The sequence below is a fragment of the Lichenostomus cassidix genome, chromosome 4, assembly GCF_008360975.1.
Source record: "Lichenostomus cassidix isolate B80296 chromosome 4, HeHo_3.0, whole genome shotgun sequence".
NCBI lineage: Eukaryota > Metazoa > Chordata > Aves > Passeriformes > Meliphagidae > Lichenostomus > Lichenostomus cassidix.
Window position 1 is genome coordinate 1,795,414 of NC_139484.1, and position 26,300 is coordinate 1,821,713.

Sequence of the window (26,300 nt, forward strand, 5' to 3'; positions counted from 1 at the left end):
TGGCAAATGTTTATTTTTTAATGACAAATCATCTCAATCTCAAATCAAAGCTGCATCATGGTCACTGCACTTACAAGACACTGCACTATGGTTTCCCAACAGGTTACTTTAATCGTGGAATCTGGCTGCTGCCTCCAGAAATTATGTTTAAAGTCTTGATGAGTGAGACATTAACAAGCTTTGCTGCTGTGCACATTTTTATTTAAACTGTGCTCCTGCCTAATCACTCAACTAGTTCAGAGCAATGTGAGGCTGCCAGCATTCAGGTCTGAAAATGCTGGGCACAGAATGCACATTGTGGGGATATCGACCATGGATGGAATAAAGCCTTATGGCACGTGTTACTGAGGTGTCAGCCCTCACTTCCATGCAGCTCATGTCTCTCCTACTAATTCCTCTCTTTTCAGGCTCTGGGCAGTTTTGCTGTCAGCGTCAGTAGTTCCAGTTTGATACACACTCACCCACAGACTGATAGAGCCTCTCCTGCTCCTCCTGGAGAATGAAGCTGCACTTCTGGCATTACCTGGCAAGAGCTGTGACCAGACACAGCACATCCTCTCTGAGACTGGCTCCTCTCACCCGCATTAGCTGCACCCACCAAAAACTACACTCATGTTTAAAATGAGGTTCAGGCCAGTAACACATTGCCTGTGTTCCTGAGAGCCCACCTGGATCTCACTTTTCCCTGTGCAAAGGCCCATTCTTACCACCAGTCTAACTGCCCTAACACACAGTAGTTGCAGAACCAGAATAAAGCAAGCAGAACCTACATTCCCAGGAAGTCATTCCCTGTTCCAACTCACAAGGTCCCTCCCCTCTAAGGAATTTCTGAAGAATTTCTGAAGAATTTCTGAGTTCATTTACAAACAAGAAATTATCTACCCAGGTCTTTTACATTGTACCAACACAGTGCCTTCCCCATCTCATATTTAAACACTGGAGATTTCCTTTGCAGTCATTTGGTCACTGATCATGACAGATCTCCTCCTGAGCAGAGCAGGATACTTCCTTGCTGCCCTGTCAACACTGCAAGCTAACAGCTGCCACAGCAGCTTCAAGGCTGGCTGATCAACAGAGGTGCTCAAGAAAGGAACTTGATATAATAAACATAACAGGTAATTAATCCTGAGGCCCTATCCAGGATCCAAGCAAGAGATGAAGCTAATCTCTCTCCCTAAGCTGAAAACTACTGCAAAGATTACTTCTGCAAGATACAGCTTTCTGAAATACAGACCTATTTATCCTACTACAACTGATGAAAATATTTTTACAATTAATAACAAGAAAAAAACACTTAAAAAGTTTACTTTTGTAAAGCCTAAGCACAGGTCATTCCTAGACCAGGCAGATCACAACATTCACCTTTTTTGTGCTTCTGTCAGATGGTGGGGGGAAGAGGAGGAGAGACAAGGGAGATCATCTGACAGATGAGTCTCTCAACTTACATAGTACAGAGGAAGGAGTGGAGTGGGAGAGCTCAGACTCAAGCGATTGACTCTCTGAGTTTGCATTTCTCATGGACTTGCCCGCTGAATTGATGGAAAGAAACACAACATATGAACAAATAAAGATGAAGAGGTAGAGTGTGATCAGACTCCTCAGCAGGCACTGGCAGCAGGAGCGGCCTCTGGGGCACGGCAAGGGTGGTGACCAGTGGGATGAAGAAGCAATGGAAGAGGAGGAGTGGTGGGTGGAACTCAACCTCTCCATGTCCTCCTCCTTTGTGAAAGCTGTGTGAGGGTCAAGTACATGTGAAGGAAGGAAAAAAGAAGGCCAAAAGAAAAATAATGATAATTTAATTAGAAGCAGCAAGAACTTAGAAAATCTTTGAGTACACAAACAATGTTAATGATGTACTTTCAGGGGCAGTGTGGGTGCCAAAGAACAGTTGTAAAGGTCGTAGGTGTGAGTGACTCTGTTCAGATGCCAGCGCAGATTTGCCCCTGTGTCCAGAACTCAGAGCTTTGAAAGAGCTTTGGAAAAATTGTTATTAGAAATTTGAATGTTTGAAATTTCAGTTTTTTAGGAACGTGTATTTAAAAAGAAATAGTTTATATTGCTTTCTTTCTGTTGTTAAATAAAATTAAGCCAACAGGTACAAAACTAATTACAAATATATGGAATATATTGAAGCAATGTACCTTCCAGATACATTAAGAAGCACAGATAAGATGCAATTTGCCAAATCTGTAAGTGCCTTACAACTCAGCATTTTTTCCCATTGGGAAGCATTGTTCTTACTAATGCTTTGATTAATTTGTCTCCAGGGGCAAAAAGACACCATGAGAAATCCAGATCTCCTGTCCATGGTAAATTTAACAACTCACCTTTCTGAAAGTCTGTGGAAAAAAATAATGATGGTATTCCACAGCATTACTTGAAAAATCAATCCCATATCACAGAGATGCTGCCCAATAGTTCCAGTCCTACTACTACAGGAAGAAGAACTCCCACAAGCAATCCCAGAAGGAGGCATTGACTACAGTCCAGTTCTCAGCAAGTTCTTTCTGCCTGCTCCTGTCACACTGAGGAGGGATCACTGTCATGTAGATAAGCCCATGATTGACGGTTAATGTCAGAAATTTATCTTAGCAAAGAACCTGAACTACAGCTTCAGGTCATTTCAGACTCAAATTATAGAATTATCTTACTCCTTGAGTTATTGAAGCTCACTGTTGTTTGCCAAGCACTGTTTCTAGTAAAAGAAATATGTCCCAGTCGTAAAAGAGGTAAATGTACACATAAACAAGGCAAAGTTATAGACGCTAAGATTTTCAGTAAAAAAAAAAAATTAAAAGTCTGATTTTACTGTCTTCAAGTTAAATACCTGCCTTCAAAAGTGAAAGTAAGGTGAGAGATCAAGATCTGAGAGAAGAATGTTCTATGAATCTCTGACAGGCAGGAGGTAAGAATTTGATTCTGAAGACACATTTATGATAGCTGATATAAGACATTTTTAATTGCTCCCTTTCTTAATGAATCCTAACACTTGTAATACTTCCTAGAGACATGCAGGAGCACCCAGTCCCAGAGTGCACACGAGACATGACTGTGCTGGGGATGTCGTATCCCACACAGACCCATGTGATCCACACCTCTGATTTGCAAAGAGGCAAATTGATACCAAAAAACCAAAGCCCTTGATGCAGAGCTGAGTGTTTCCGGCCTGTGTGGGTCTGCATGAAGGAAGGAGCCCTGGCCCTGTTTGTGCAGCCCAGGCACGGCTTTGGGACAGCAGGAGCAGGAACAAAGTGCACAGCCCACATGCCTCTGCAGAGCCATTCCCTGGGAGATGTGGATCACACTGCAACGCTACTGCTCAGTTACAGCCCCAGCACCCTCTCCTGCCTGGGAAGGACAGAGCCTCTTCCCATGCTGTACTCCATGATGCAAAGAAAAGCAAAAAGGTTTTAAATGTTCTTTATGCTCTAAGGTGGAACACATTCCTTCTAGGTCTCAAACGTGATGACAAACATCTTGAGTCATCTTGAGCATACGTGTAAGAGAATTCTCTCTCCTACCTCTGAAATCCATTTGTCCCTATCAGTATTTTATCTCCAGTGGTTGTTGCTGATAAGAGAAGAGCTTTCTCACTGCTCTCCTACAAAATATACATCCAGGAGTCAAGTTTGGTGTAGGGGGGAAATAATCCTTCCTAAGTGCCTTGCTAGAGCAGGAAACTTGAGCTTATAATAGGTGTCAGGGTTGCAGGACTGCCTATTCCCTGAATCATTCTACTAATTAGACCCTGGGGGCACTGTTACCTTTAATTTATAATAAAGCAGTATGAACAGCAGCCTCCAGTGGAAAGACAGGAACTGTGAGAGCAATACTAAAAAGTGAAAAACAAGCAAGTTCCCAAGCAATTAATAAGGGGGAGATTATATTTGTCTTTTAAATAAACAGAAAATGAACTCCCTGTACACTGTGCAGGGAAAAACACAGGCAGGATCTTGTTCCTCAGACCTGTGGTTACTGCAAGATCCACTTTTCTGGTTTGGAAATACTGTATATTGTGGCCATCCAAACTGCCCCTAACTGTGATACTGCAGAATCATATAAAAGAATTAGGCAAATTATTTTCATTGTTTTTTCTTTTTATAATTGTATCCCTGAGGTACAATTCTGTGTGTTAAGCTTCAGACAGAATTTTCTAAAAATCCTACTGTAATAGCACCATGTTATACCATCACACAGAGGCCCTATAATTAAATAATTCATTTAATAAGCGTAGTGGTTAAACTGCATGAAATAGTTTGAAGGAAGAAACACAAAGTGTTATGATTAAAGGTAAATTACACTGTATTTTCCAACACATCAACTGCAGATCCCTCTAACTGTTCTCTCATTTCACATTACCTCAAATCACCATCACTGTGTTGCATCCATTCTCCCTATCTTATTATCACCCCTGGCCCACGTTTCACCTGTACATATAACATTGTTCTTTGAGGCCAAAAGCCAATCTTTTTTGTGAATCAGAGATACACAAATGTAATACTCTCATTTTCAAACCCCTTTGCTTTAAAACATAATGTTATTAAAGTAGGTATGTGTAACATCACAGCATAATATTTAGAAGGGAAAAAATTGAAACAAAAATATTACCTGTGAAGCTATAAAACTAAGTTTATAAAAAAAGATTAATGTTAGTTTTTTAAAGAACAAAAGAAGATGAAAATAAGCGCATGGACAGAACAAAAGAAAACTAAAAAAAATACACTGGCATCTGAACAGAATAAAAATAAAAATAAAAATGGTGACATGAAAAAAAAACCAAACAACAAAACCAAACCCAAAACACAAACGCATGCTAAACATAAACTAAGTAAAAGCTACAAATCACTGATGTACACATTTGTAATCTACTTCTATTATTACCAGAACGAATATCTTAGTTAAAAAGCAGTAACTTTATACTCTTAATCCCAAAACGTCACAGAAAATGGTGTTTTGGGAACTGGAAAGTCAATTAAAGTCCAAAACATATAAAAAGTAATTTCTTCTAAAAAAGGGAAAGTAGTATTCTCTCCTAAGATTCATTGGGGGTTTCTGTGTTTAATGACCTACTGAAATACATCCACAAAACTCATGTTACTGCTTCTCCAAATCTTTCAAGCTTAAAATCATACCTTTCACATCCTCATCTTCGATGGTTGTGTTGGAGCTCTCTGTTGATTCCTGTTGAGAAGTAAATATGAGTCGAATGTATCAAACAAGCCAAGCCTCATTTGTGTGCCTCGGAAAATGACAGGATTAGTTACAGGAATCATGCAAAGCCTTGGAAAGCAGGGTGGGATGTCATTCACAAACAAATGGTCACACACTGATTGAGACATTTCCACCTGGAACGGATGTCAAACATTGCCATTCTCCACAGGAGGGAACAGAAACACAATTCCTGCTATCTGATGTTTTTACTTCACAGGAATGTACAGGACACATTTTTATTTAACATCCAATTGTACAAAGTCCATCTGAAATGTATGAATTACCTCAGCCAAGTAGGAGAGCTTGCCATTTTAAGCTTAGTGATTAAACCAACTGTGCAAAATAAGTCATTCCATTCCAATTCCACCTTGTAAATATGCAGGCTTCTGCAAGCTACAATTTACAACAATTTCCTGCTCACATGACTTATGCAATGTACATTCAAACGAAGTCTCACAGTGATCTGAAGCACATTGGATCAGATGATCTCATTTTTATACCGGTTTTGTGATTTTTTTTTTTTGAAGACGGAGAATTGATAAACATATCGTAAGAACTTTGACAAACTAAGGCTTCTTTGTAGCAGTATTCTTCAACCAACCAGTCATGCAGAGGAATGACTCATCTATCAGGAAGTTTATTCATAAGCCATCACACTTAAAAAGGCAAGGATATCGTATCTCAGTCTTTCATTAATTATCAGAAACATGAAATATACTGGGCAAATTCAACAGGGCACTGTCAAAGACAACAGCTTCAGAGAGCTGGGAAGTTTTAAGCTAGATTTTTTTTTTATCTCTATACTTTCTTGAGAAGTAGAACATAAATCTTTTTTTTTTATTTGCAGCTCAGTAACAAAAAAGGTTAGCTGATCTGTTTTTATCTGAGAGAGAAGACAGGACTGGTGTTGTATTTAATTCCTTAGAAGATTTTACAATTAAATAATAAAAGGTAAATTTGCCAGTGCCCTTCATTTACTGCATCCTCACAAGGCTGAGCCAAAGGAATGTTCAAAAGGGCTAATGCATTACTCAGATCTTCAAACCCCAAATGTGCATTGATAAGTCAAACTAGAGGAATTAATTCACACACACACACAAAACTGAACGAGTCACCATGCTGTCCCTGCCTTGGTTGTGTTAGACGTTCCACTCTACACAGACGTATCATGCTCTAGCACTTCAATTATTAGATAAAATACTTACAAGTGAACAAAAACCTCACATAAATACAAGTTGTAAACACCATGCAAAGCTCACAGGGCAGATGTAGCCTCTAACACTGAAGCATCCACTCCAGTTGCCATACTACAAGGATCAGGCTTTCAGATAAATTTAGGAGGAATTCTCCGCATTAAGTGGTTTGTTTGTTTGCTGTGACCTTTTGGGACATTGAGTACCTTAGTTGCTGAGATTATGTAATAAAATCAAGTAGATGTGTTCATGCCAGTATTTTATCTGGGTTTTCTGGGCTTTAGTGGACTTCAGCAATAAAGATCAGCCTGCTGTTCAAACACAGGCTGCTCGTGGCCTATGGGTTTAAACTTGGGGAGTTGAAAGAGTAGTAACACAAAAAGAGAAGTTCTGTGTTGGACAGATGCAGGGGACATAAAGGATTGGGATACACGAGCACAACACACACCATCAGCACTTCCATGCTTGAGAACTGTCTGCATGCTTATTTCATCACTCAGATCCACTCCTTCTCTTATGAAATAACCACAGGGAGTTAAGACTAGATAAATGGGTTGTGAATTAAGTCAACACTGCAAACAGGGCAATTCTTGTTGAAGTGTAAATTCTTTTCAGGAAACCTAGGAACACGTGTTATATGTAAATGATGGTATTTCCTGGCCCTTTTCAAGTCCATGCATGAAAAAAACAAAACAAAACACATTTTAGGGATCAGCTGCCAGACGCAAACATCACAATACATGAGAAAAAGAAAAGAGAATGAAGAAAACATGTAAAAATCAAAAGAACTCTGTCACTTGAAATGTGATTTTTTTTTTGGAAATTGCTCAGTGATGTTATGGAAGAAAACCAAAGTCCTGTGCAAAAGACATGTCATGACACGGTGTATAAGCATGCTGAGAAACAGCAGATGGGATAAACTGAAATGACATCTTTGTCTGAGGTGACAACTGCACACAAAACTTGCCGGGATCATCTCACCACACTCTGAGAACAGCATTCTTAGGTTTCATTAGACTGCAGCATTTTTGGCTGAAATGAGAGAGACCCCCCGCTCCCCGAGCTGGGCTGCACAGGGCACTGAGCTCTGCCGATTCTACTGACTCCCCCAAGAGCTTCAGGAGCTCAGAACCAGCAGGACGCACGCAGCAGATGGACAGGGATGAAAACAGGCTCGAGAGACACCACGTGTAACAAAGGCAGGAATGAGATTTTCCTTCACAAATTCTTGGAACGGCTCTATTGTGCTGTGGAATAGTGGATGGAATGTGTGGTGTGGAAAAGCAAGATGGAGTTGATTCTTTCTGAATACCTTATTTCCATCAGGGTTGTGGATTACTGTAGTTTGGGGCTCCTGAGCAAGAACAAAATAAAGAGAGAAAGAGTTCCCATTGGTAAATACATTTTCATTGGTGTGAGGGAGTGCAAGAAGAGCCAGCTCACAAATGCTGAACACTGACAAGAGTTAAAACAAACGTTAACTGTCGCCAGGGGGTGAAACTGGATGTCTCTAACACAGATTTCCTCAACAGCAAGCCAGCAAAATAGGCCATCTCACCTAATGCAGCAGCATGCAGAGACCTTATTCAGGACCGGGGTGTGCAGGGCTTTGAAGCTCTGGGGACCGGCAGAGGCTCTTCCTGTCTGAGCCTGGCCAGGTAGGGTGGCCACAAATCTTTAATCTTTAATAACCTCTTCTCTTTAATCATGTTTGCTTGTATTAGCACGGAGTGATCAAATTGAAATACAGATTAATCGATGAGGATTAAGGATGAGTTGACTACCCCTAGACACTACTGTGGTTTGGAATGTGTAGATTGCCCCCAACTGCTGCCTTGGCAGAGCTGCGTGAAAGCGAGTGAGAGAGATCTTTGTGTCATTTAAAAGTGTAATTTCCTCAAATCTTTTTCCCTCAAAAAAAGGTTCAATAATCTTTGAAATGGCAGTTAGCGAGCAAGCTTTCAGCATGGACCACCAAGCACAGCTCTGTCTGGGAACAGACTGCCATAAAACTCCTGCATGCAACCTGCTGGCTCGACCTTAGGAAGTACTTACTGTATGCCTCAGTGCCAGCTACTAAAAAAAATGTGTGGGAATTACCCCCATTTCCAAAGTTTTAGATGCACATGGGAAACAGCAGCTCACAAAATGACGTACTTTGGCACTGGCATTTACATGCGCCCCGTGATACACAGATGCCTTAGAAATAGGGCTATTAATAAAAGCAAGACATCCGTGAACATCACTTTGATTTGTAACAAGTCCTTAGCAGAGCTTATTAATGAATAATGTCTCCTGCTGATTTAAATGGGAGAGAAACAAGCAAAATGTTTAGCTCTAGATGCCTCTTGATCCCAGAGAAGACTTGCAAAGTCCTGCCGAGTTTCAGGAAATAAGGAATGAAAATCTGAATAAGGTCTGTTTTATGGCAGCCTAGTAATAAATAATCCTGTTAGCTCTCCTGGATATCAATACTTCAACTAATACAAAGCAGAGAAAATAATAGAGCCGTTTTTTTAAAAAAAATTTGGTGCAAAAGGTTAGCATTAGAAGGTGGAAACAGTCATCAGGCAAAGAGCGAAGAGCAACACCAAGCGCATTCTACTCACTTTCTGGCACAGCATGCAAAAATTTCATCTACTGTTACAAATGCTATGACTCTACCGCATCCAGCTTCCATTTAACATTTTCTGTCAATAAACACGCTCTAATGGACTTCCTCACAAAAAAAAGACAGCATAATTCAAACAAAAAGGTTTTCCAAAACCTGTTTTTAGAAAGCAAACAGAGTAAATGCATGGAAAAGCAAAAAAGGAATAAAAAAAAAGGAAGAACAAACAGAAGACAGTCAAAAACTTCCAGATAGCATGAGAAGGAAAATTCCAGGTATACCAGCGCCGGGGTAGGAATATTTTCCTTGGGGCTGGTTACCACGTTGGTTTTGTTGTTTATCTGTAGGTATGCAGAAAACAGAAACAGACAGGCCTTAGAACTCGCAGTAGGCACCGTATCTATATCTCTTCACAAAACATCTATAGACAGGTATCAGTATCTATAGATAGATATAGATATGGAAATAAAGAATCACAGAAAGATGAGCTTAGGAACTCGCAGCAGCACTAACCCTAGCTCAGGAGCTGGCTGGCAGCCTGTCCCCAGGGGCTGCCAGAGCCCTACACCAAGGCCTAGACAAGGGACGGATGAGTTCAGCTGAGACACTTAACAGAGAGCCCTTAAGTAGCAGCTAAGCACATCTAAGAAGAATAAAGAATTAATACGGGTTGGAACAAAGTCCTAAATAGCCACTGACATTTCATGGCATGCAATGGTGTTAAGTCATTGCACCCAATAGTTCTTCATTACTAAATAATTATCCCTACCATAAATATTTGGTTATTCATAGCCCTCCAAGAATCTGTAATTCATTCTACTGACTTCTGATTTCATTTTGGAATAAATATGACTGATGCTAGAAAGAGACTGGTGCCCTTTAAGCTTTTTTGGTGCTATTTTTAACAAAAATGATTGGCAGCTTCTCAGTGTTGGTACTATGACTTGGAAGAGCGAGGTTTCCCACTATGGCACCTGTAGTCTCACTGCAGCAATCAGCATTTCTCTGTTTAACTTTGCATGTAGGTCATCATGATATTTCTTAAGCTTAGCACAGTGCTACACCTCCTGGCTTTCATCTGTACAAAATATTAATTCAAATTAAACTGCTTAGCAGGAAGTTTAAAAGTATCTGATGCTTTAAATCCATTTTTAAAAGATTTCACTTTCGTTAATACCATGGGTTATGGGAAGAAGAGAAATATTAAAAATAATGTAGTGAGCCACATTTTACATAAACTAAGAAGCAAGATTCAAGTATTGTAAAACTGGTTTTAAAGATGTATTTTTTTCTTCTCTAATAATAATTAGGAAAAAATATTATGTACATTTTGGTCATGTCTAATTTTAACAAGGGTGGTCCAAAGCAGCATGCAGAACTGGGTATATAGATACAGATCATCTGAAAAGACTTCGATCCAAAAAACCAAGTTCTACTGAACCTTCTAGTCATAATACTTAGTAATAAATGTGCAAAGTGAAGAAAGAAATGTCTGAAATTGTTTTGTTAATGGATTTTTCTAAAAATGTAATTAAATTCACAGAAGGGAAAGAAATAAAATTCACAGACTCCATATCCTCAGCAGTTTTTAATGATTATTTTACTTCAGCCAGGCGTGGCAGCTGACTTGTGGATTTCAGGAATTGAGTCTGCAGCTGAAGTGAGTCTTACTTAGGACATGTTTAAATTATGGAAATGTCAACAGGATTTGCAGTAATTAATTGCGGGCTGCAAATTTTCTTATTTTAACCAGCATTTAACTGACTTTGAAGAATGTAAAGTAGTTTTGTTAGTTAATCAGGGAACATTATGTCACACTAAATGTTATTAAATAATACTTGTGAGAGAAACCATTTTCCCACACAGAATAGAAAAAATTTTCTTTGATTTAAAAGCAAAGTTCATGATGTTCTACAGCAGGAGGATGAGGAGCAGTTACTTTTTAAACAATGGTCTTTCTACAGAAATTGTAAGTAAGGGAAAATATGAGTTGTTATTGAGTTGCAAGTGTTTATGCCCTAACTTGGCATCGTTGTTGTCAAATAAATTTCATTTCTCTACGTGCAATACAGCTGTAAGCTGTAGGAGCATCTGAAGTCAGGACAGGTAGAGAACAAACACCTTTGTGCATAAAGTCTTTCATGGGGAGACCTACATATTGGCAAGTATTTTACTTGTTTTGATATTTAAGGGATTCTGAGATGGGCAGAACCCTGAACTCCTTACTCAGGAAGAAACTTTTAAAAAATACCCATCCATTTCAGTAAATGAAAGTTTTACAGGAGAACTGTGGATAGTGGGAACACAAACAAGGCTGCACACTAAACTTTCCAAGCAAGAGAAAAATAGCATACCAAGTCGCATAACTACAAATTCATATTTTTATGACAGGGTAGTCATTGAGAGACTATGAATAAAAAGACCGTAGCAAAAGGCAAACAGACATAAAGGAAAAATATGAGGAAAGAAATGAAGATTTCACCAAATTTCATACAGTCCTATTCAGTAGTAGCTTAATACCAAAACTCAAGTGATACGTCAAATGAGTGCTCTTTGTTGAATACATAAGGAAAACAGGTTAGTCAAATTCAATTCCAATTTTGCCTGAGTAAGGAAAGCAGGCTGGGGTCCATACTCCCTTGGTGGAAGCCCTATGAAAATAAACAATATTCATTACAGCTACTGCTGAAAACTGCAGGAAATCTATTCAAAACTTCTTCAGCAAGATATCAAGAATCCAGCATTCATTAGGAACAGAGAGAGAGAGAGAATGTGATTCAAAATAGTTATTTCTTCCGTGTAAACAGAACTTGGTAAAATCCTTTGAAACTTTGAGAGAAAACAGCAATAAGCTGAACATGCTTTCTCTCTCACAGAACAGAGACATATTAATCTATGAACACGTGGTGCATTTTGCATGTATTTTTAATAGCAGGGGGATATCATTCCAAAAGGAGTACAATGTTTTCATATGAAACAGTTACTCTAAAGTTGATTTGTGCTCAACCAGTGGCCTTCTGTTTGTTGTGAAGAAGGAGAACACTTTATTGCTCCATCACTTGCCAAAAGTCACTCTTCAAGGCATGACAGTAGTGTAGGACAGACACACACACACACACGCTCCAAACGGCTGGGCATGACTGTAGAAATCCTTATTGGCTTTTTTTCCATAGAATATAAAAATATTTTAAGAAACAAAGTTTGAATCTTGGGGCTTTATCTTTCACAGGGTACTTCTGTAACAAAAAGTTAATGCATACTTCAGATTTGGGATCCTGGCAATACCCACACTGCACCTTCCTGGTGTCCCTCCTTTGGACACCATGGATCTTGTCACTGGAATTCTGGGTTCACCCAAGGAAGGGAGGATTTATGTACATAGCTGCACAGCTGCTCACACCTAACCAGCAGCTTTAGTGTGAGCTGCACAGCTGCTCACACCTAACTGGCAACAGCAGCAGATGGCAGAGCCCATCTTCATGAACCTCATGATCCTCATGGGCAGAGCCCACCCAAAGGTCACATTCAAAACCATCAAAAACAGCAATAGAGGAAGTTATCGGGTGGGATCACGGAGGCCAAATGAACATGAGACTGGAGAGTAGGTTAAGGAGAAAGAAAAGCTATTGAGACTGTCAGCTGGGACATCTTCAGGGACAGCCCTGAGCTGTGAAGGATGCTGGCTGGGAAACACTAGTGTGGAAAGGCTGGGAAATTGGCTTTTTTACCCCTGAGCATTTAGCATGGCATCTTGGGCTACAGTGGCTCGATTAATGCAGTACCATATCACTGTGCAATGTGTTTTGTGTTACATTTTATTATATTAATACTATTAGCTTTTAAAATAAGGAGGTTTTAAAAACGAAGAGAAGGCTGTTACGAGATTACTATTTTGTTACTATTCTTATTTACTAAGAACAGCTGCATTGGCTGATGTTACATCTACTTTTTTGTTTCTGTATGTTCCCAGGTTATAAAAAAGTAAAGACTTGCTTGAAAGAATGGCTGAACAATTCACCGTGGATGGCATATAGCAACTGCAGGCTTAGAATTCACAAGGTTGTACTTTTAAGTCTTGCAGTTCTCACAGTATGTTAACAAAGCTAAATGCAACTGTTTGATTTCTAAGTGTGAACGTTTCACAGGAGGAAAAAAAAAATCTGTCGATAAAGATCCTCACCATCATCTGAACACTCGAACTGGACTTCCTTTTCTGAATTGACCAGTCAGAGAGAAAGGAAAAGAAGAAAACGTGACTGGTTGGATTTGCAGTATCAATGCACGGAGTACAGTATATTTCTCTTTTGGCTTTTTCTTTTTACTTTTTTTTTTTAACAAGAAAAAGACAGCTACAGCTGTAGGAAGGGGTGGAAAAATGCAATGGAGTATCTCAATAACAGAAACTACAAAACCAGACTTCCCCAGATGTACATTTACTCCCTTTGCTCCACATGACCATGCAGAATAACAGTGGACACATAACATGTGCTGAAAACCAAAGTACTGAATCCCACCAAGTGCAATTTAGGCAAAATTTTGGCAACAATTGTTTCCCATATTATAATAGAGATTGTGACAGAACAAATACCATCGTAGACCTGTAGGAGGAATGATATTTAAAAAGGAAAAGCTGGTCAGAGAGAGTGCATAAAATTCATCTATTCCACAATGAAATACGTTCAGGGCTTTCCAGCAGTGATAGAACAGTTCCAAATGTGTGCTTCTCCATGACTGGGATATCTACTGCTTGGCAGTGAGAAGCACTGAAATAGTACTTCTAGTACTCATTTCTTTGTAGGTCAGGCTTGGGATTTTTTTGATTGGAAAAGTGTGCATATGTCAAGACAGCAAGCACAAATATACAGTGAATCTGGTATTTAAGCAAGTTTTAAAAATGTTTTGTAAAAGTAAGACATTAAGATTAAATAGAAAATTAAAATTCAGGTCAAAGACACCCTTCTGACTAAACACACAGAGCATGGAAGAGTATCTTTTGAATTTTATTATGAAAGCTTGAGGCATTATATTAATCTTCAAGAGTCCTCTGACAATAAAACCCAAATATATTTTCTGATGAGCGTTTTTTTTCCCCGTTTTTTTTTTTTTTCCAAACCATTTATGCAGAATGTTCATTTGTGAAGCATCTCTCCTCCTGCAGGGTCTGGTGACTTGAGAACAGGAACTCTAAAGCATGTACGAAAGCTGCCAAAATGTTCCCTTCTTAGCAAGGTCTCTTAGTCAGGATGAGCTGATTTGAGACAGTAAACCCCTCAAGTTCTGCCAAATATAGCAAGTACATCTGGCAGAACACACCTCATGTGGAGCCAAGCCTACCCGTACACTTTTGGTCTTCCACGAAGTCTAATGGAAAGTCAAGGGGAAACACTGAGGCAACAGAGCTGCACATAAACACTGATGCCTAAAAAGCCCACCACCAAACCATTATTTATGAGGTAATTGATAACTTGAGTCATTAATTACACAATCATCCTTCATTAAAAAAGCAAGAAAAAGCATTTTATTTTCTCCAACAGTTTTCTATCTTCTGCTTACTTAATGTTGGCTTTTCAAGTATTTATTTCACTTTTAAGCTTCACCTACTAACTTTAACCACTCCAAATGTCTAGTGAGAAGCACTTACTAACAGATTCTATGAAGGAAAGAAATAGCAATAATCAATTCTAAAACCTGGCAGAAGTTACAGATAGGTGGAGACTAATAATACACATTTTAAATTGAAAGCAGGTGTTTAACCTACCTTAACTCCATCCGGCTTTTTCAGTAAACTCTTGGCTGCTGTAAAATGAGACAAATAATTTCAGTGTCAGGTGATTCCCCTGAGGTCACCCAGCTGTGCAGCAAACCCCCAGCACCTCCCAGCTCCAGGTATGTTCTCAGCTTTTATTTCCTCCTTCCTCCTTTTTTTGCTTTGTTTCTCTGAGCACGAGGAATGAAATCTTTAAGAAACTACTAATCCTTAGGATTATCAACCATCTCTTTTTCCATTGATTAAAGCTGTAGGTTGACTGTACTTATACAAGGAGAGAGCTCCTTGGGTGGCAGAGAGGAAATGGAAGCAGGGTGAGTGTAAAAGCAGCAGCTTTGGATATACTCATTTTCTCAACTGCAATATATTTATATCTGTTGATGGGGATAGTTTGATATGGCTATGAAAAGGTATTGTTCTGCTGGCAAGGACTTGGACCAGGTGTTTGCAGAGCTCACTGGTATCTCAGTGATGGTATCAGTGTACATCATCCCCCTCTGGCGACTTCCCACCATGATAGCATCAGCCTCCTTGCGAGAGAGGGCAGCACTGGGGCAAGGAAGAAAGGAAGGATGATTTGCTAGCAAAGGGTTGCTTCTGGGAGTTGGTGCCCCTGAGTCAATAATAACCAATTCTAGGCTTTGCTTCATCTCCCAATGAAGAAAACCTACTGTTTTCTGAATCATGTTGTGCACTGACCAAATTCCTTCAAAATTTCATTTGCCATACCGTCATTCACATGTCAGGCTTTAAATTCTACCACTTAAAACTGGCACAAAATAATTCCAATTTACTAAATTTGGAAGACTAACGTGCAAACAAGCACAGCACAGCTCTGAACTTGAAAACATTCACAGCAGAAATACATGCTGGCTGACCTACCAAATCCATATAAACTATTCACTAAAGCGCAAATGCCTCATGAAGCACTGCCAAAGACTTGAAGAATAATAAATTATACAACAAGCCTGGCGTTATTCCGATTTCATTGTTGTTTATGACCCAATCTTCCCATGAGAAAGTGTTCCACAGCTTAGGTTGCAAGAAATTGCTGTTCTACATATAAAGGAGACAGTCCTGACATGGAGCTCCCATCATTACTGGCATCCTTATCAAAAATAAACCCCCCCCTCAACCCCAAACCAACTGGACCTTGTGAGCCCAAGGCTGCTCAGACTGGCTGAGGATATTGGAGTTACTGAGTACGTGGATTACATTTGAAGGTAATTCCTGTAATTGTGGCTTATTTTCCAGCTACATCTGCATTAAGTGCTCATTTTAGAGCACAGGAAACGTACGACCACCTCAGCAACTGTACAGAAATGACTAATGTCCATTATTGTGTTGTTTACATGAAAAAAAAAACCCTGGAAAGTAAAGCCAGGTTGATGTTTATAACTTCATTAATATATCAGCCCTGCAGTTTAATAATTATGGACATCAGCCAACAGTACCGTTAGAACTCCCACAAGGCCACGCTTACAGCTAAAATGAACAAAAATAAATGTGCCTGTGTTGTGCAGCAGGACCACTGCATGCTTTTATTTACAGCAACACGTAAGTAAATACTGAAACCAAATTGTTCTCCATACACTTCGGAGATAGGACCCTTCCCGTGGGGATGTGTGCTTTCAGGACCTGAGGCAAGAGGGCCTTAGATTTTACATTACCACAAATATTGTGGGCACTCCATTAACTTCAGGAATTTATTTAGGGAAAGCAAAGGGAAGGAGATATTTATGAAACCTAAGGACAAAAAACCCAGAAGTTAATTGCTTTCAAAGCCTGTTTTACACCTTTAGCACTTACAGAAATACGGGAAAACATAAATTAATTCTTATAGGCTGCTGTAGGTCCTTTTGCTAGATTTGTTCATGAAACTTCTGAGTTCTTTTAAGGCTTGACAAACACTACATGTTCTATGTATACAATTAAATGAAAGGCAGTAAAATGAGGGCACCACAAGCAGTAACACCAAGTATTTCTAGCGTGTATGGCTCTGCCGGCGTGTCCTTCGGAATGTGCCCAGGATGGATTACTATGCAGTACTGCACATTACAGGACATATTCTGTGACTCTGCTGCCTTTGGCTTGAAATGTATTTTTAATAGTATTTGGATTCATCTTTCTTTAATCACAGATACTGCATACAAATGAAATATTTAAAGAATTTGCAGGAGCAAAGCAATCAGCATATTCTAAATTAAGCCCACAATGAGAGATTTCTTGCAACTACAAGCAAGGACTATAAATAAAACCTAAGGCAGTGCTACTACGCCAGAAAGCAGACTGGAAACAAATGGCTTGTGACAACATGTAGAAATTAAAGTGATTGAAGAGAAACAGCAGTTTGGATCAAGAAGAGGAAAAAAGATGTTCCTTTCACGTGCTGAGGGTCTTACCTCACAAGAAATATACATTCCACATAAAAGGAAGAAAAAAAGGAAAATAAAACACTTTTATAACCACATCATTATGGACAAATGACCTTCATAAGCATGCTTTGAAATGAAATACAATGAACAAAGAAATTGAAAAAATAAAATGTCATCAAGAAAAAATATGGGTCACTATGGTATAAAACAAGAGATGTCAGGTGAAAAAAATCCCAAAAAAGCCAAAAACCCTGTTTGCTTTTCATGCTGAAATACTGTTTTAAAGCTACTCCAGCTTTTTTGGTTCGTGGAAGCTGAATTTGATCCTTTGATCCTTACATATATAGACAGTGACAGTTATGAAGAGGGATGAGGAATGATTTGTTTGTTTGATGTTTAACAGTAATTCATTTTTACAAGATGTGCAGCCTACAGCCTTCCCACCTTTGAAATGAATTGGCAGACACTGGAATTCATTAAGCACTAACTCAAGGTAATTTGGATAAATTGAGTCCTCTGTGTTTAGGTGTGTATTAAACAAGGGAACTTAACTAAGAAAGAAACTGTATTTCAAGTACTATGCAAATTGAACAAGTTGTTCTTGCATTCATGATTATGTAATTTTTTTGGGATGAGTCAGTGCTTGTTATTATTCAAAACATGCCCAGAGCACTATCATGTTTTTGTCTGTGCAGTAATTTATGTTACACTCCAATAGTTACATCACAGAGTAGGAGGATATGTAAAATTATAGATTTTTAGAATTGGTGTTCTATTTCATTATTCACTAGAAATCTCAAATGGCAAAATGAAAAATTCAACACAGCATCAATATTCTGGCAATTCTACTACTGAGGACAATTCTAACTCTACTAACTGCAAACGTATTTTAGCTTTTGCTATAAAAATTTGTTTCGTATAAGATCTAAACCTCCAGAGTCATCATGACAAAACTGTTTTATAAAGAGGAAACAACTCTTCCTACATCCAGCTAGGCACTGCTGGGCATTAGAAGAGAAAGAAAATGGGGGCTTATGTTACTACATTTCTTACTCCTTAGCAAAGCAATAAAGAAATGAACATGTACTGATTTTATTTTTAATACACGGTGCAACAGAATCATGGAATGACCTTCCACACATACAAAAATAGGTAAGTTTAAAATGTTGTTTGGTGATATTTATGCATGTGGAGCTATATGCACAACTTTCAATTTTCCTGCACCAAAACAGGAATGAAAACACTGCCTGTTTTTTGACAGGTAACAATCAGAAAGCAGGGAAGGAGCTCAAATTCTACAGAAAAATCAGATTTTCACTACAAGATAATCTCTTTGGCCCAAAGAGATTAAATTGTTGTTTGCCTCATCAAAGGAAACAACGTAAGATGTATCATACTTAGATGCTCCTGAATGAATCCTAATTAGATCTCAATCTTCACAGACATCACAATATAAAGACTGCATTAATCTGAAGCTCAATGAACATACCTGAGAAATTTCTGGTAGCCAGCATTGTTGTCAAAATGGCCCCCTGTGTACACACACATTTTCTCAAATTAGGATCACACTTGTGTAAAACTCTGAATGCCAATACAACACAACAAAAAGGAAAATACACGAGTAAACTACACCAATTACTGAATTAACCCTGAAAGAATGGACTGTCTGTGCATTACCTCTCACATGCCATGTCATGAGTGCATAAATTGTAATTTCATCCTAATTACACACCTTTCAGCAATCTTGATAATTTCAAGTATTTACCACTTGTCAGCATGTAATGCACAAGCTAGGGGTATTCAGAGGCTCAGCAATTACTCAAAATACATGGCTGAATGAGACTTTACTATTGTCCTTAGATTATTTTTTGGTTTTTTGTGGGGAGGAATAGGAGCTTATTTGTAATGTGCACATTAGACAAGTTCACATCTGCAAAGTTATCCTGTCTGGCCAGGAAAAAACGAAGCATAATTCAGAAGAATAACCTTAAGGATTTTCCTTCAACAAAATACTTTTAGTGTGTCTAAATACTTTTAGTGTGTCTAAAAAGAGATGATTGTTATTATTTTGAACTATAAAAAACATGGTAAATTCTATTCACTTTCATGAAAAGTTTAAGATCTTCATGCCAAAAGCTGATCTTCTATCAGTAGGTCATTTAAGAATAATATTCTAGAAAAAATGTGCATTAGACCATTTGTTTTGTGCATGGAAAAAAAGCACAAGTTCTCATTCTTACCTTTAATTTTCTTCTTGCATTGAATTTCTTCAAGCAATCTACAGTCTCTTGTCTGTGCATCATAGAGGCAACAGTAGAACGTTGCTGAGAGAAGAAGAAAAGAATTATTTTAAGGTGCCCAGACAGATGTTTAACAGTTTATTTACTCTACAACACATATCACAGCCCACATGGTCCACAGCTTGGGCCTTTAATTTCTGTCTTGTCTGACTATCCCATTGTGCTCATTTTACTCAGCCTTTTCCATGTGTAAAGCCCACTTGAAAAGACATGATGAGAAATATACTGAGAACAGGAGAAAAGTCCTGGATCCAGGAACAGTCAGGCAGCCTCTGCTGCCTTCAAATTGACTTTTCACAAGTCCCTGAATTCCCTGCCTCCACATTTATGCTTATCTTGATGATTTCAAGAAAATGAAGATGTGAAGCATTATCTAATTCAAAGTTACTTTCCTGCACTTTTTTTCTCACTGAGAATTTAAAATAACACTCTAATTTTGGCAGGGAACTTCTGCATAACAAAGTCAAGGCAAAGGAGTTAATTTCTGCAGAGCTCTTCCTCCAAGCCAAGATGTCAGTGCAGACCACCACTGACTGTATCTGTGTAATTACAGTTCTACAATTTATAGTTACACAGCTGCACGAGCAAGGACGTAAGTTACCCTCTAGACACCTTCACTATACGCTGAAATAAAACATAAGCTGATTTGTCTGCCAAATGATCCTATTGAACCTGTGGAAATTACTTACACAGATCCATGGATGCTTTAGTGCTTCTGATGCTGTGATACGTTTCGCTGGGTTGATGGTGAGCATTTTATTGATAAGGTCTTTTGCTTCGGGAGTCACCGTGTCCCACTCCGGCGAGGGGAACTTCAGAAAAAAACAGACAGGCATACGTGGTCTTGTACAATCTTTACATCATTTTACTTAAGGATCCAGTACTGGATTCAAGTAAGAGCTCAGAAATTGTAAGGCACTGTCCTTTCCTCATCATCATTTACAAACTACTGAAAGCTGAGGACCAACAGCCTCTTGTCTGTTTAACATAATACGATTAGATGATGTTGCAAAATTCCTATGCCACCATATCATCAGTTAACTTTTCGCTCCTGCTTAGAGGTACAATTATAAATAACTGAATAGACAGAGCACAGTACGTACATCATAAGCACCAGCCTTGATCTGCTGGTAAAGCCTGTGCTGGTCTTCATCCCAGAAGGGAGGGTATCCCACCAGGAGGATATACAGAATGACTCCTGCAAAAAATTCACACCAGTGTTAAGAGCTTTCAAGAAAAAAACTCCAGAAATTAATTTTGCACCCAACAACCATGTTAAACAAAAGACTCCCAAGTATTATCCCAGCCACTGAAAAATACTGCCCCTTCATGCTGGGGAAAACAGTAGAAGTGGAGTTCACAAAGAAACCTCTCATGGAAAACACAGGCAATAATGAGCATTTGACAAAACATCAGATCAGGAACACTGAATATGTTTATCTAGCTGGAGAAATAATATTCCATGATTGTGGATGTTCTAGGAAAATGCATTTTTTACTTGTGGTTTTATCATGGTTTGTACCAGTGTCTGTAAGATTGTGCTATAACAATTCTCATGCAAAGCAAATTTGGAAAACTCAAATTTCTCTGAATTTGGTCAATAGGAAGTTGAAAAGACCACCTGCTAGTCTGACAGAAATGATTCCCTGTCACTAAAGAGAAGTGCTTTCATAAATACAACCAAATACTAAGTGTGGGAAGAAGTGAAATAAGGAAACCAGCAACTGTTCTCAGCTGGGTACCTGCCACTTGCCAATACCTCAGAATGCACTGTTTCAAAACATTTAATTTTGCAGTTTATACCTGCAGCTGGGGTGTGTTGGTCAGATCAGACTTTAAGCTGGTTGTGAACCAAAAGTAAATGTCCAGCTCACAGAACGAACTGTTGTGTTTTCTAACTAATTAGGCATTGTACACCTGCAGTATTTTTTTAATACTTTTTAGAAGTGTGTTGTGTAGACATGGCCAAGAATGCCATGATAACAAAACTTAGTAAATAATTTCAAATAAAAGAAGCTTGTAGAGTAACAAAAAAATCCAATGACCTCTACTAGAAATTAATACTGAATTTTATTAAACACCTATTTTCTGATGCAGAATATAATGTACCCCAAACATTGTTTCTCACCCTTAAAACACTTTACACTGGACTGAATGTGACTTTCAGAGTAATTTCTTACCACATGCCCACATATCCACAGGTTTTCCATAAGGATCTTTTCGTAACACTTCAGGAGAAAGGTATCCTGGAGTACCAGCAAAGCCTGTCAAAAGGCAAGGTAACTCTGGTCAACACCTGTATGTGCTCTACAGAAAGCCAATGATTTGCATCTCGGCCCACAAGACCCAGAACACCATTTCCCAAGCCATGGGCCATGAACTCCTTCATCTGCCCATTTGTTTTTTATGGCACGTGACCTAGAAGTGATGCTGACATTATGGGGGACCAACCAACAAAGCAGAGGGGCAGCCAGAGTATCCTCCTATGTATAAGGAGACATACTTTGCACAAAATTAGACCTACATCTGATACAATCTTTCCACTGCAAAGCTATTTTCTGCGAAGTCATTCCACTTCTGGAAATCTCCTTACAAAAGTTTATAGGAAGCGTCTCTAAAGCAATCTGGCCTTTAAAATTCATATGTTCTTCATCCTTTATTCATTACCAGCAGTGCTGCTTTCTCTGAGCAGAAATGCAAAATGTAGGTATAAATACTACTTTTCTTAGGACACTGCAGAGGATAAAAACTTAATGACCACTAACAGTCTACACCATTTCAGTGAGTATGTCCTTGCAGGCATCTTTGCCTAAAATAAATACTTGGGAATTCTTGAAAGGTGAGAATTTGGTGGCTTTCACGAAGGCCTGCATGTCATTTGTGCAATACCACCCTGGATTCCACAAAACTCATGAGAGACGGTGATAACATATAAAGTATACAGCTACAGAAAAAAAGAAGCTTTTGCCCTGCAGTTGCCAAGTATTTTGGAGTGGGAGGAGGAAATGAAGGAACACATTCTGTATATTCTACTGAGAAAAGAGCTAAAATATGGTTGTGAAAAATAAGCTTGTTTTTGTAGTCTCCTGATATGGAAGCTATGAATTGTTAAGGAGTACTATCACACAGGAAACACTTCTTAAGCTCCTTGGAGAAGCTGAAATATAAATGTTCTAAGTAGCTTTAAATAGAGTGCTGTTTCATATCTCTTCTTGGGTGTAGAGCTCTACATTAATACTTTTGCCCATTTTAAAAGGGAAGTTGCCTTGACTCTAAAACTTACCACAGCTCAATGAACATTAACATGCAAGACTTGAAAATAAACTTTAAAGCAAAAATAAATACAGTACTTAGCTAACCTTATGTCTTGAAGATACAGAATAGGTCTAAACAGAAACAGCTGGTTCAGTTTTAGTACACAGAACCATAGAATGGTTTGGGTTGGAAAGGACCTTGAAAGGATCTTGTTCCATTCCCCTGCCATGGGCAGGGACACTTTCCACTAGACCACGTTGCTCCAAATCCTGTCCCTGACCTTGAACACTGCCAGGGATGAGGCAGCCACAGCTTCTCTGGGCAACCTGTGCCAGGGCCTCACCACCCTCACAGGGAAAGATTTTTTTCTTATAATCTGATCTAAACCTACTTTCTTTCAGTTTGAAGTGATTCCCACTTGTGCTGTCACTACATGCTCTAGTAAGTAGTCTCTCCCGAATGTTCCGAGTGGTTTAAAGCACCGTTTAAAACACAGAAGGGTACAAAGTCCTGATTTCAGTAAAAAAGAAAGAACTGAAATAGCTAACTGTTACTTATCAGGTAATTTTATACCTGCTCAGAGGGATAAACAAGTGTTTATCCCCCCAAACAAGTGTGCACTTTTCAGAAAAGTGCTGCCACTTGTAGTAACTACTTTAACTAAAGCAAGTTGCAAAGCTGGAAACTGTGACTGTGCAGTGTCAAGAAAAGATTGCACCACCTCGTGCTTCTATCCCTGTATGATTCCTGTACGTGTCTAGAGGCCCAAGACAAAAATCCATGCTTTGTTGAGCTCAACCTGCCTGACACCTTCCCAGCACCTTAAACACCTGCTAAGAGGGTGGCAGGTTTCAACTAAACCCTGTAACACTTTGTACAAATAGGCAAAGAACAAGTTTGTTTTGCAAACATGCAAACCAGGAAAGTATTCCGCTGTATTCAAATACACAGAGCGCTAGCCAGTTTCCTGTTGAGGCACAGCCATGGTTCAAGCAGAAAAAGGACCATCACACCAGAGGACTACACCCAAAAAAAGAGAAAAAGGAAAGAAATAAAAGAAAAAAGAAAGAAAAGCATACTGATGCAGAGCTATAATTAGAATCAGAGCATGCCATGAATCACTAAGTGCTGCAGAATCCAGCAGAAAGCACAAAAATCTTCTGAAAGAGAGAAAAAGTTCAAAATTTCAAGTCCATTGGACTTCATGTTCTGCCCTGTTAACGCGATCCTAAAACTGAAGGAAGGCACTTGGACCACTCTGGACAGATTTTGCAGAGCAAATTCCAAAAAAGCTACAGAACCCACTCATCTTATCGAGTACCACTTTTTTTTTTAAGCCCCACTAGACTACCTTCTTTTCATTATCTTGCTGACTCTTCCTTACATATATATTTTGAAGACATTCTGTTCCCTTCTACTAAGTTCTCCTGATGTTACGAGTCTAAAGCAAGCATTTCACAAGAATCAATGACAAAAAAATAAAGTGCAAGATTTTATAGGGCATTGCAACCTCCTCTGCATCACCTGCAGGTAGACTATGTACAGAAAATATCCTTGAAGTCAGCCTTGATCTGCTGATTCTTTTCAAGATGCTTCCTGTTTACTTGATTTTTTGGCATTGTAAGAAACCACCGTTCCACTCCTTTTGTACTGGGCTGTTTGTTATGTTCAAGAGCAATCTCCTCTGTCTTTTGTAGATTACTGAAATCCATTTATAAAACGGCTAGGATTTAAAACAGGCTGGCTTATAAAGCTGCCAGCAGATGTCCAATGGTACTGCCTGTGCTTATACATGTAGTTATAGCTGTGAACACTCAACCTCCCAACTCACTGCCCATAAAAACCTTTGTGCTTTGGTTCCAAACTCACAACCACTTTGTTCCATTTCAAACTGCACTTTCTAGCTGCTCTAAGGGAGAACGTGCAACTGCTATAAATATTTTATTCTGTATTTTTTTCCACCTGGGATTTACAATAATTTTTCCCCATGCCTTGCGTCTGTTCAAAGCAGGTGGCACGTGAGACATGTGTACCATAATTGTACAGGCCCTATTGTTTAAAATTACCAGTATTAGAGATTTTCCACCATTCTCCCTGGGGCACCTGTTAACTCTAACCAGCAATCTGTAATTAGTGTCTGGCTACAGCCTTAGGTGCTCAATCCAATCTTTTTTCTCCATTGACCCAAGTCACACTCCCAAGTGCTTCAGAATCAAACTTTCAGGTGTTTCCAGCTGATAGACACCTGTTCAGACAAAACGTCTTCATGACTGCGCAAGCACACTCAGCAGTATTACCCTACTGTCTTATTCCTCACGCACCTGAGCACTGGAGGGGAAACCACTGGTCTCCCTCCTAGGCTCTTTGCCAGTATTTTCTCCATCTAGACACTCAAGAGAAAGTGGGAGAGAAGGGGTTTGTGTGCATCTCAGTACAATCTACAGGCTGACAGAAGCTAGGACAAGCTAGGAATCAGGAAACCCAGGTTTTCCAGGGTCAAGGAGTCACACAGCTGCATGTTTCGCTCTGGGGTGAAAGCAGGGCTGTTTGGGTTTAACCACTATGCTGAATAAATGGTGAGGAAAAAAAAGTATTTACTTACCAAACCAAGCCTGTTGTTCTCCCTGGACTTCTATAGCCAATCCAAAGTCTGCCAGTTTTACTGCCGCTCCCTTGGATTTGCTAGCTAGAAGTAAGTTCTCAGGCTTTATTCAAAAAGAGAAAAAATTGAGATGAAAACATAAGTAAATACATTTTAGAGAGGTTTTCCCCTTTTTTTTTTTTAATATTTTTTAGTTACGGTAGTTTGGAAAAGAACAAATACTTAGAGGAGTGAAAAAGAGAAAAAGCCCATGAGTTTTCTCCAGGAAATTGCAAAACTTGCACTTCCTACTCCTATCTGGAAAGAACCACCAGGCCTGTAAGCAGCCTTCCTGAGCCCATGCCAGCAAGACTAAGGACAGCGTGGAGAGGAGGATGGCCAGAATGGGCATATGGAGCTGTGACACCTGCTGGTGTGACAGGACAGGTCAGAGATTGCCGAGAGTTCACTACTGGAAAAATGGGGCAAGAAACTCCCAAAAGGCAGGGATTCACTGATGACTAGCCTAGCCCATGCAGTTTGCAGGATCAGGCACCTACAACTGTCAAACACAAATGTTTTGCACGACATCTCAACAATAACAGCCCTGTGATTATATTTGTATTTAGAGGACAGGAGTATTTACATTGCCAATCTTTCAGCAAAACCAGCACACCCATGTTTGTGCCTGCAGAGAACCTCTACAAATAACAATGTAAGTTAGTGAAAGTTGCCGCTTTGCTTTTTTCAGGGGATGTTGGTCACATCTGAATTGAAATGCTACAGTACACTCGCACAATTAAAGGTAAAGGATTTGAATGTAACAATTGTGTTCATTCTACTGTTCATAATGAATTCTTTTAACTCCAGGTAGCAAATACATCATATGTAAATTGCCCAAAGACAACTTTATTGTATGAATGTTCCCTTTAAAAATACAACTAAAAAGTACTGTAGAAATCAACAGATTATTTCAGAGAACTGTGACCCTCATAGCATTTTCTTGC

At 39.1% G+C, this 26,300-nt stretch overlaps 1 protein-coding gene across 30 annotated transcripts in view; it reads right to left on the reverse strand.

The window, feature by feature from the left end:
- Positions 1 to 26,300, reverse strand: part of CAMK2D (calcium/calmodulin dependent protein kinase II delta) — a 123,587-nt gene that overhangs the window by 13,259 nt on the left and 84,028 nt on the right. For 5 of the 30 annotated variants that reach the window (XR_014851466.1, XM_085057571.1, XM_085057572.1 and 2 more), the window contains 12 exons: positions 25,315 to 25,417; positions 21,638 to 21,721; positions 20,561 to 20,655; positions 20,147 to 20,269; positions 19,398 to 19,481; positions 18,647 to 18,689; positions 14,774 to 14,811; positions 13,196 to 13,228; positions 9,297 to 9,356; positions 7,717 to 7,758; positions 5,133 to 5,181; positions 1,446 to 1,529 (listed from right to left, as the gene is read on the reverse strand). Coding sequence is in view for 29 of the 30 variants with exons in the window: in XM_085057571.1 (XP_084913697.1) it covers positions 1,446 to 1,529; positions 5,133 to 5,181; positions 7,717 to 7,758; positions 9,297 to 9,356; positions 13,196 to 13,228; positions 14,774 to 14,811; positions 18,647 to 18,689; positions 19,398 to 19,481; positions 20,147 to 20,269; positions 20,561 to 20,655; positions 21,638 to 21,721; positions 25,315 to 25,417 (838 nt within the window). In the remaining variant the exon portion in view is untranslated. The remainder of the gene's footprint in view (positions 1 to 1,445; positions 1,530 to 5,132; positions 5,182 to 7,716; positions 7,759 to 9,296; positions 9,357 to 13,195; positions 13,229 to 14,773; positions 14,812 to 18,646; positions 18,690 to 19,397; positions 19,482 to 20,146; positions 20,270 to 20,560; positions 20,656 to 21,637; positions 21,722 to 25,314; positions 25,418 to 26,300) is intronic. The other 25 variants (XM_085057599.1, XM_085057591.1, XM_085057592.1 and 22 more) reach the window with 18 other exon arrangements.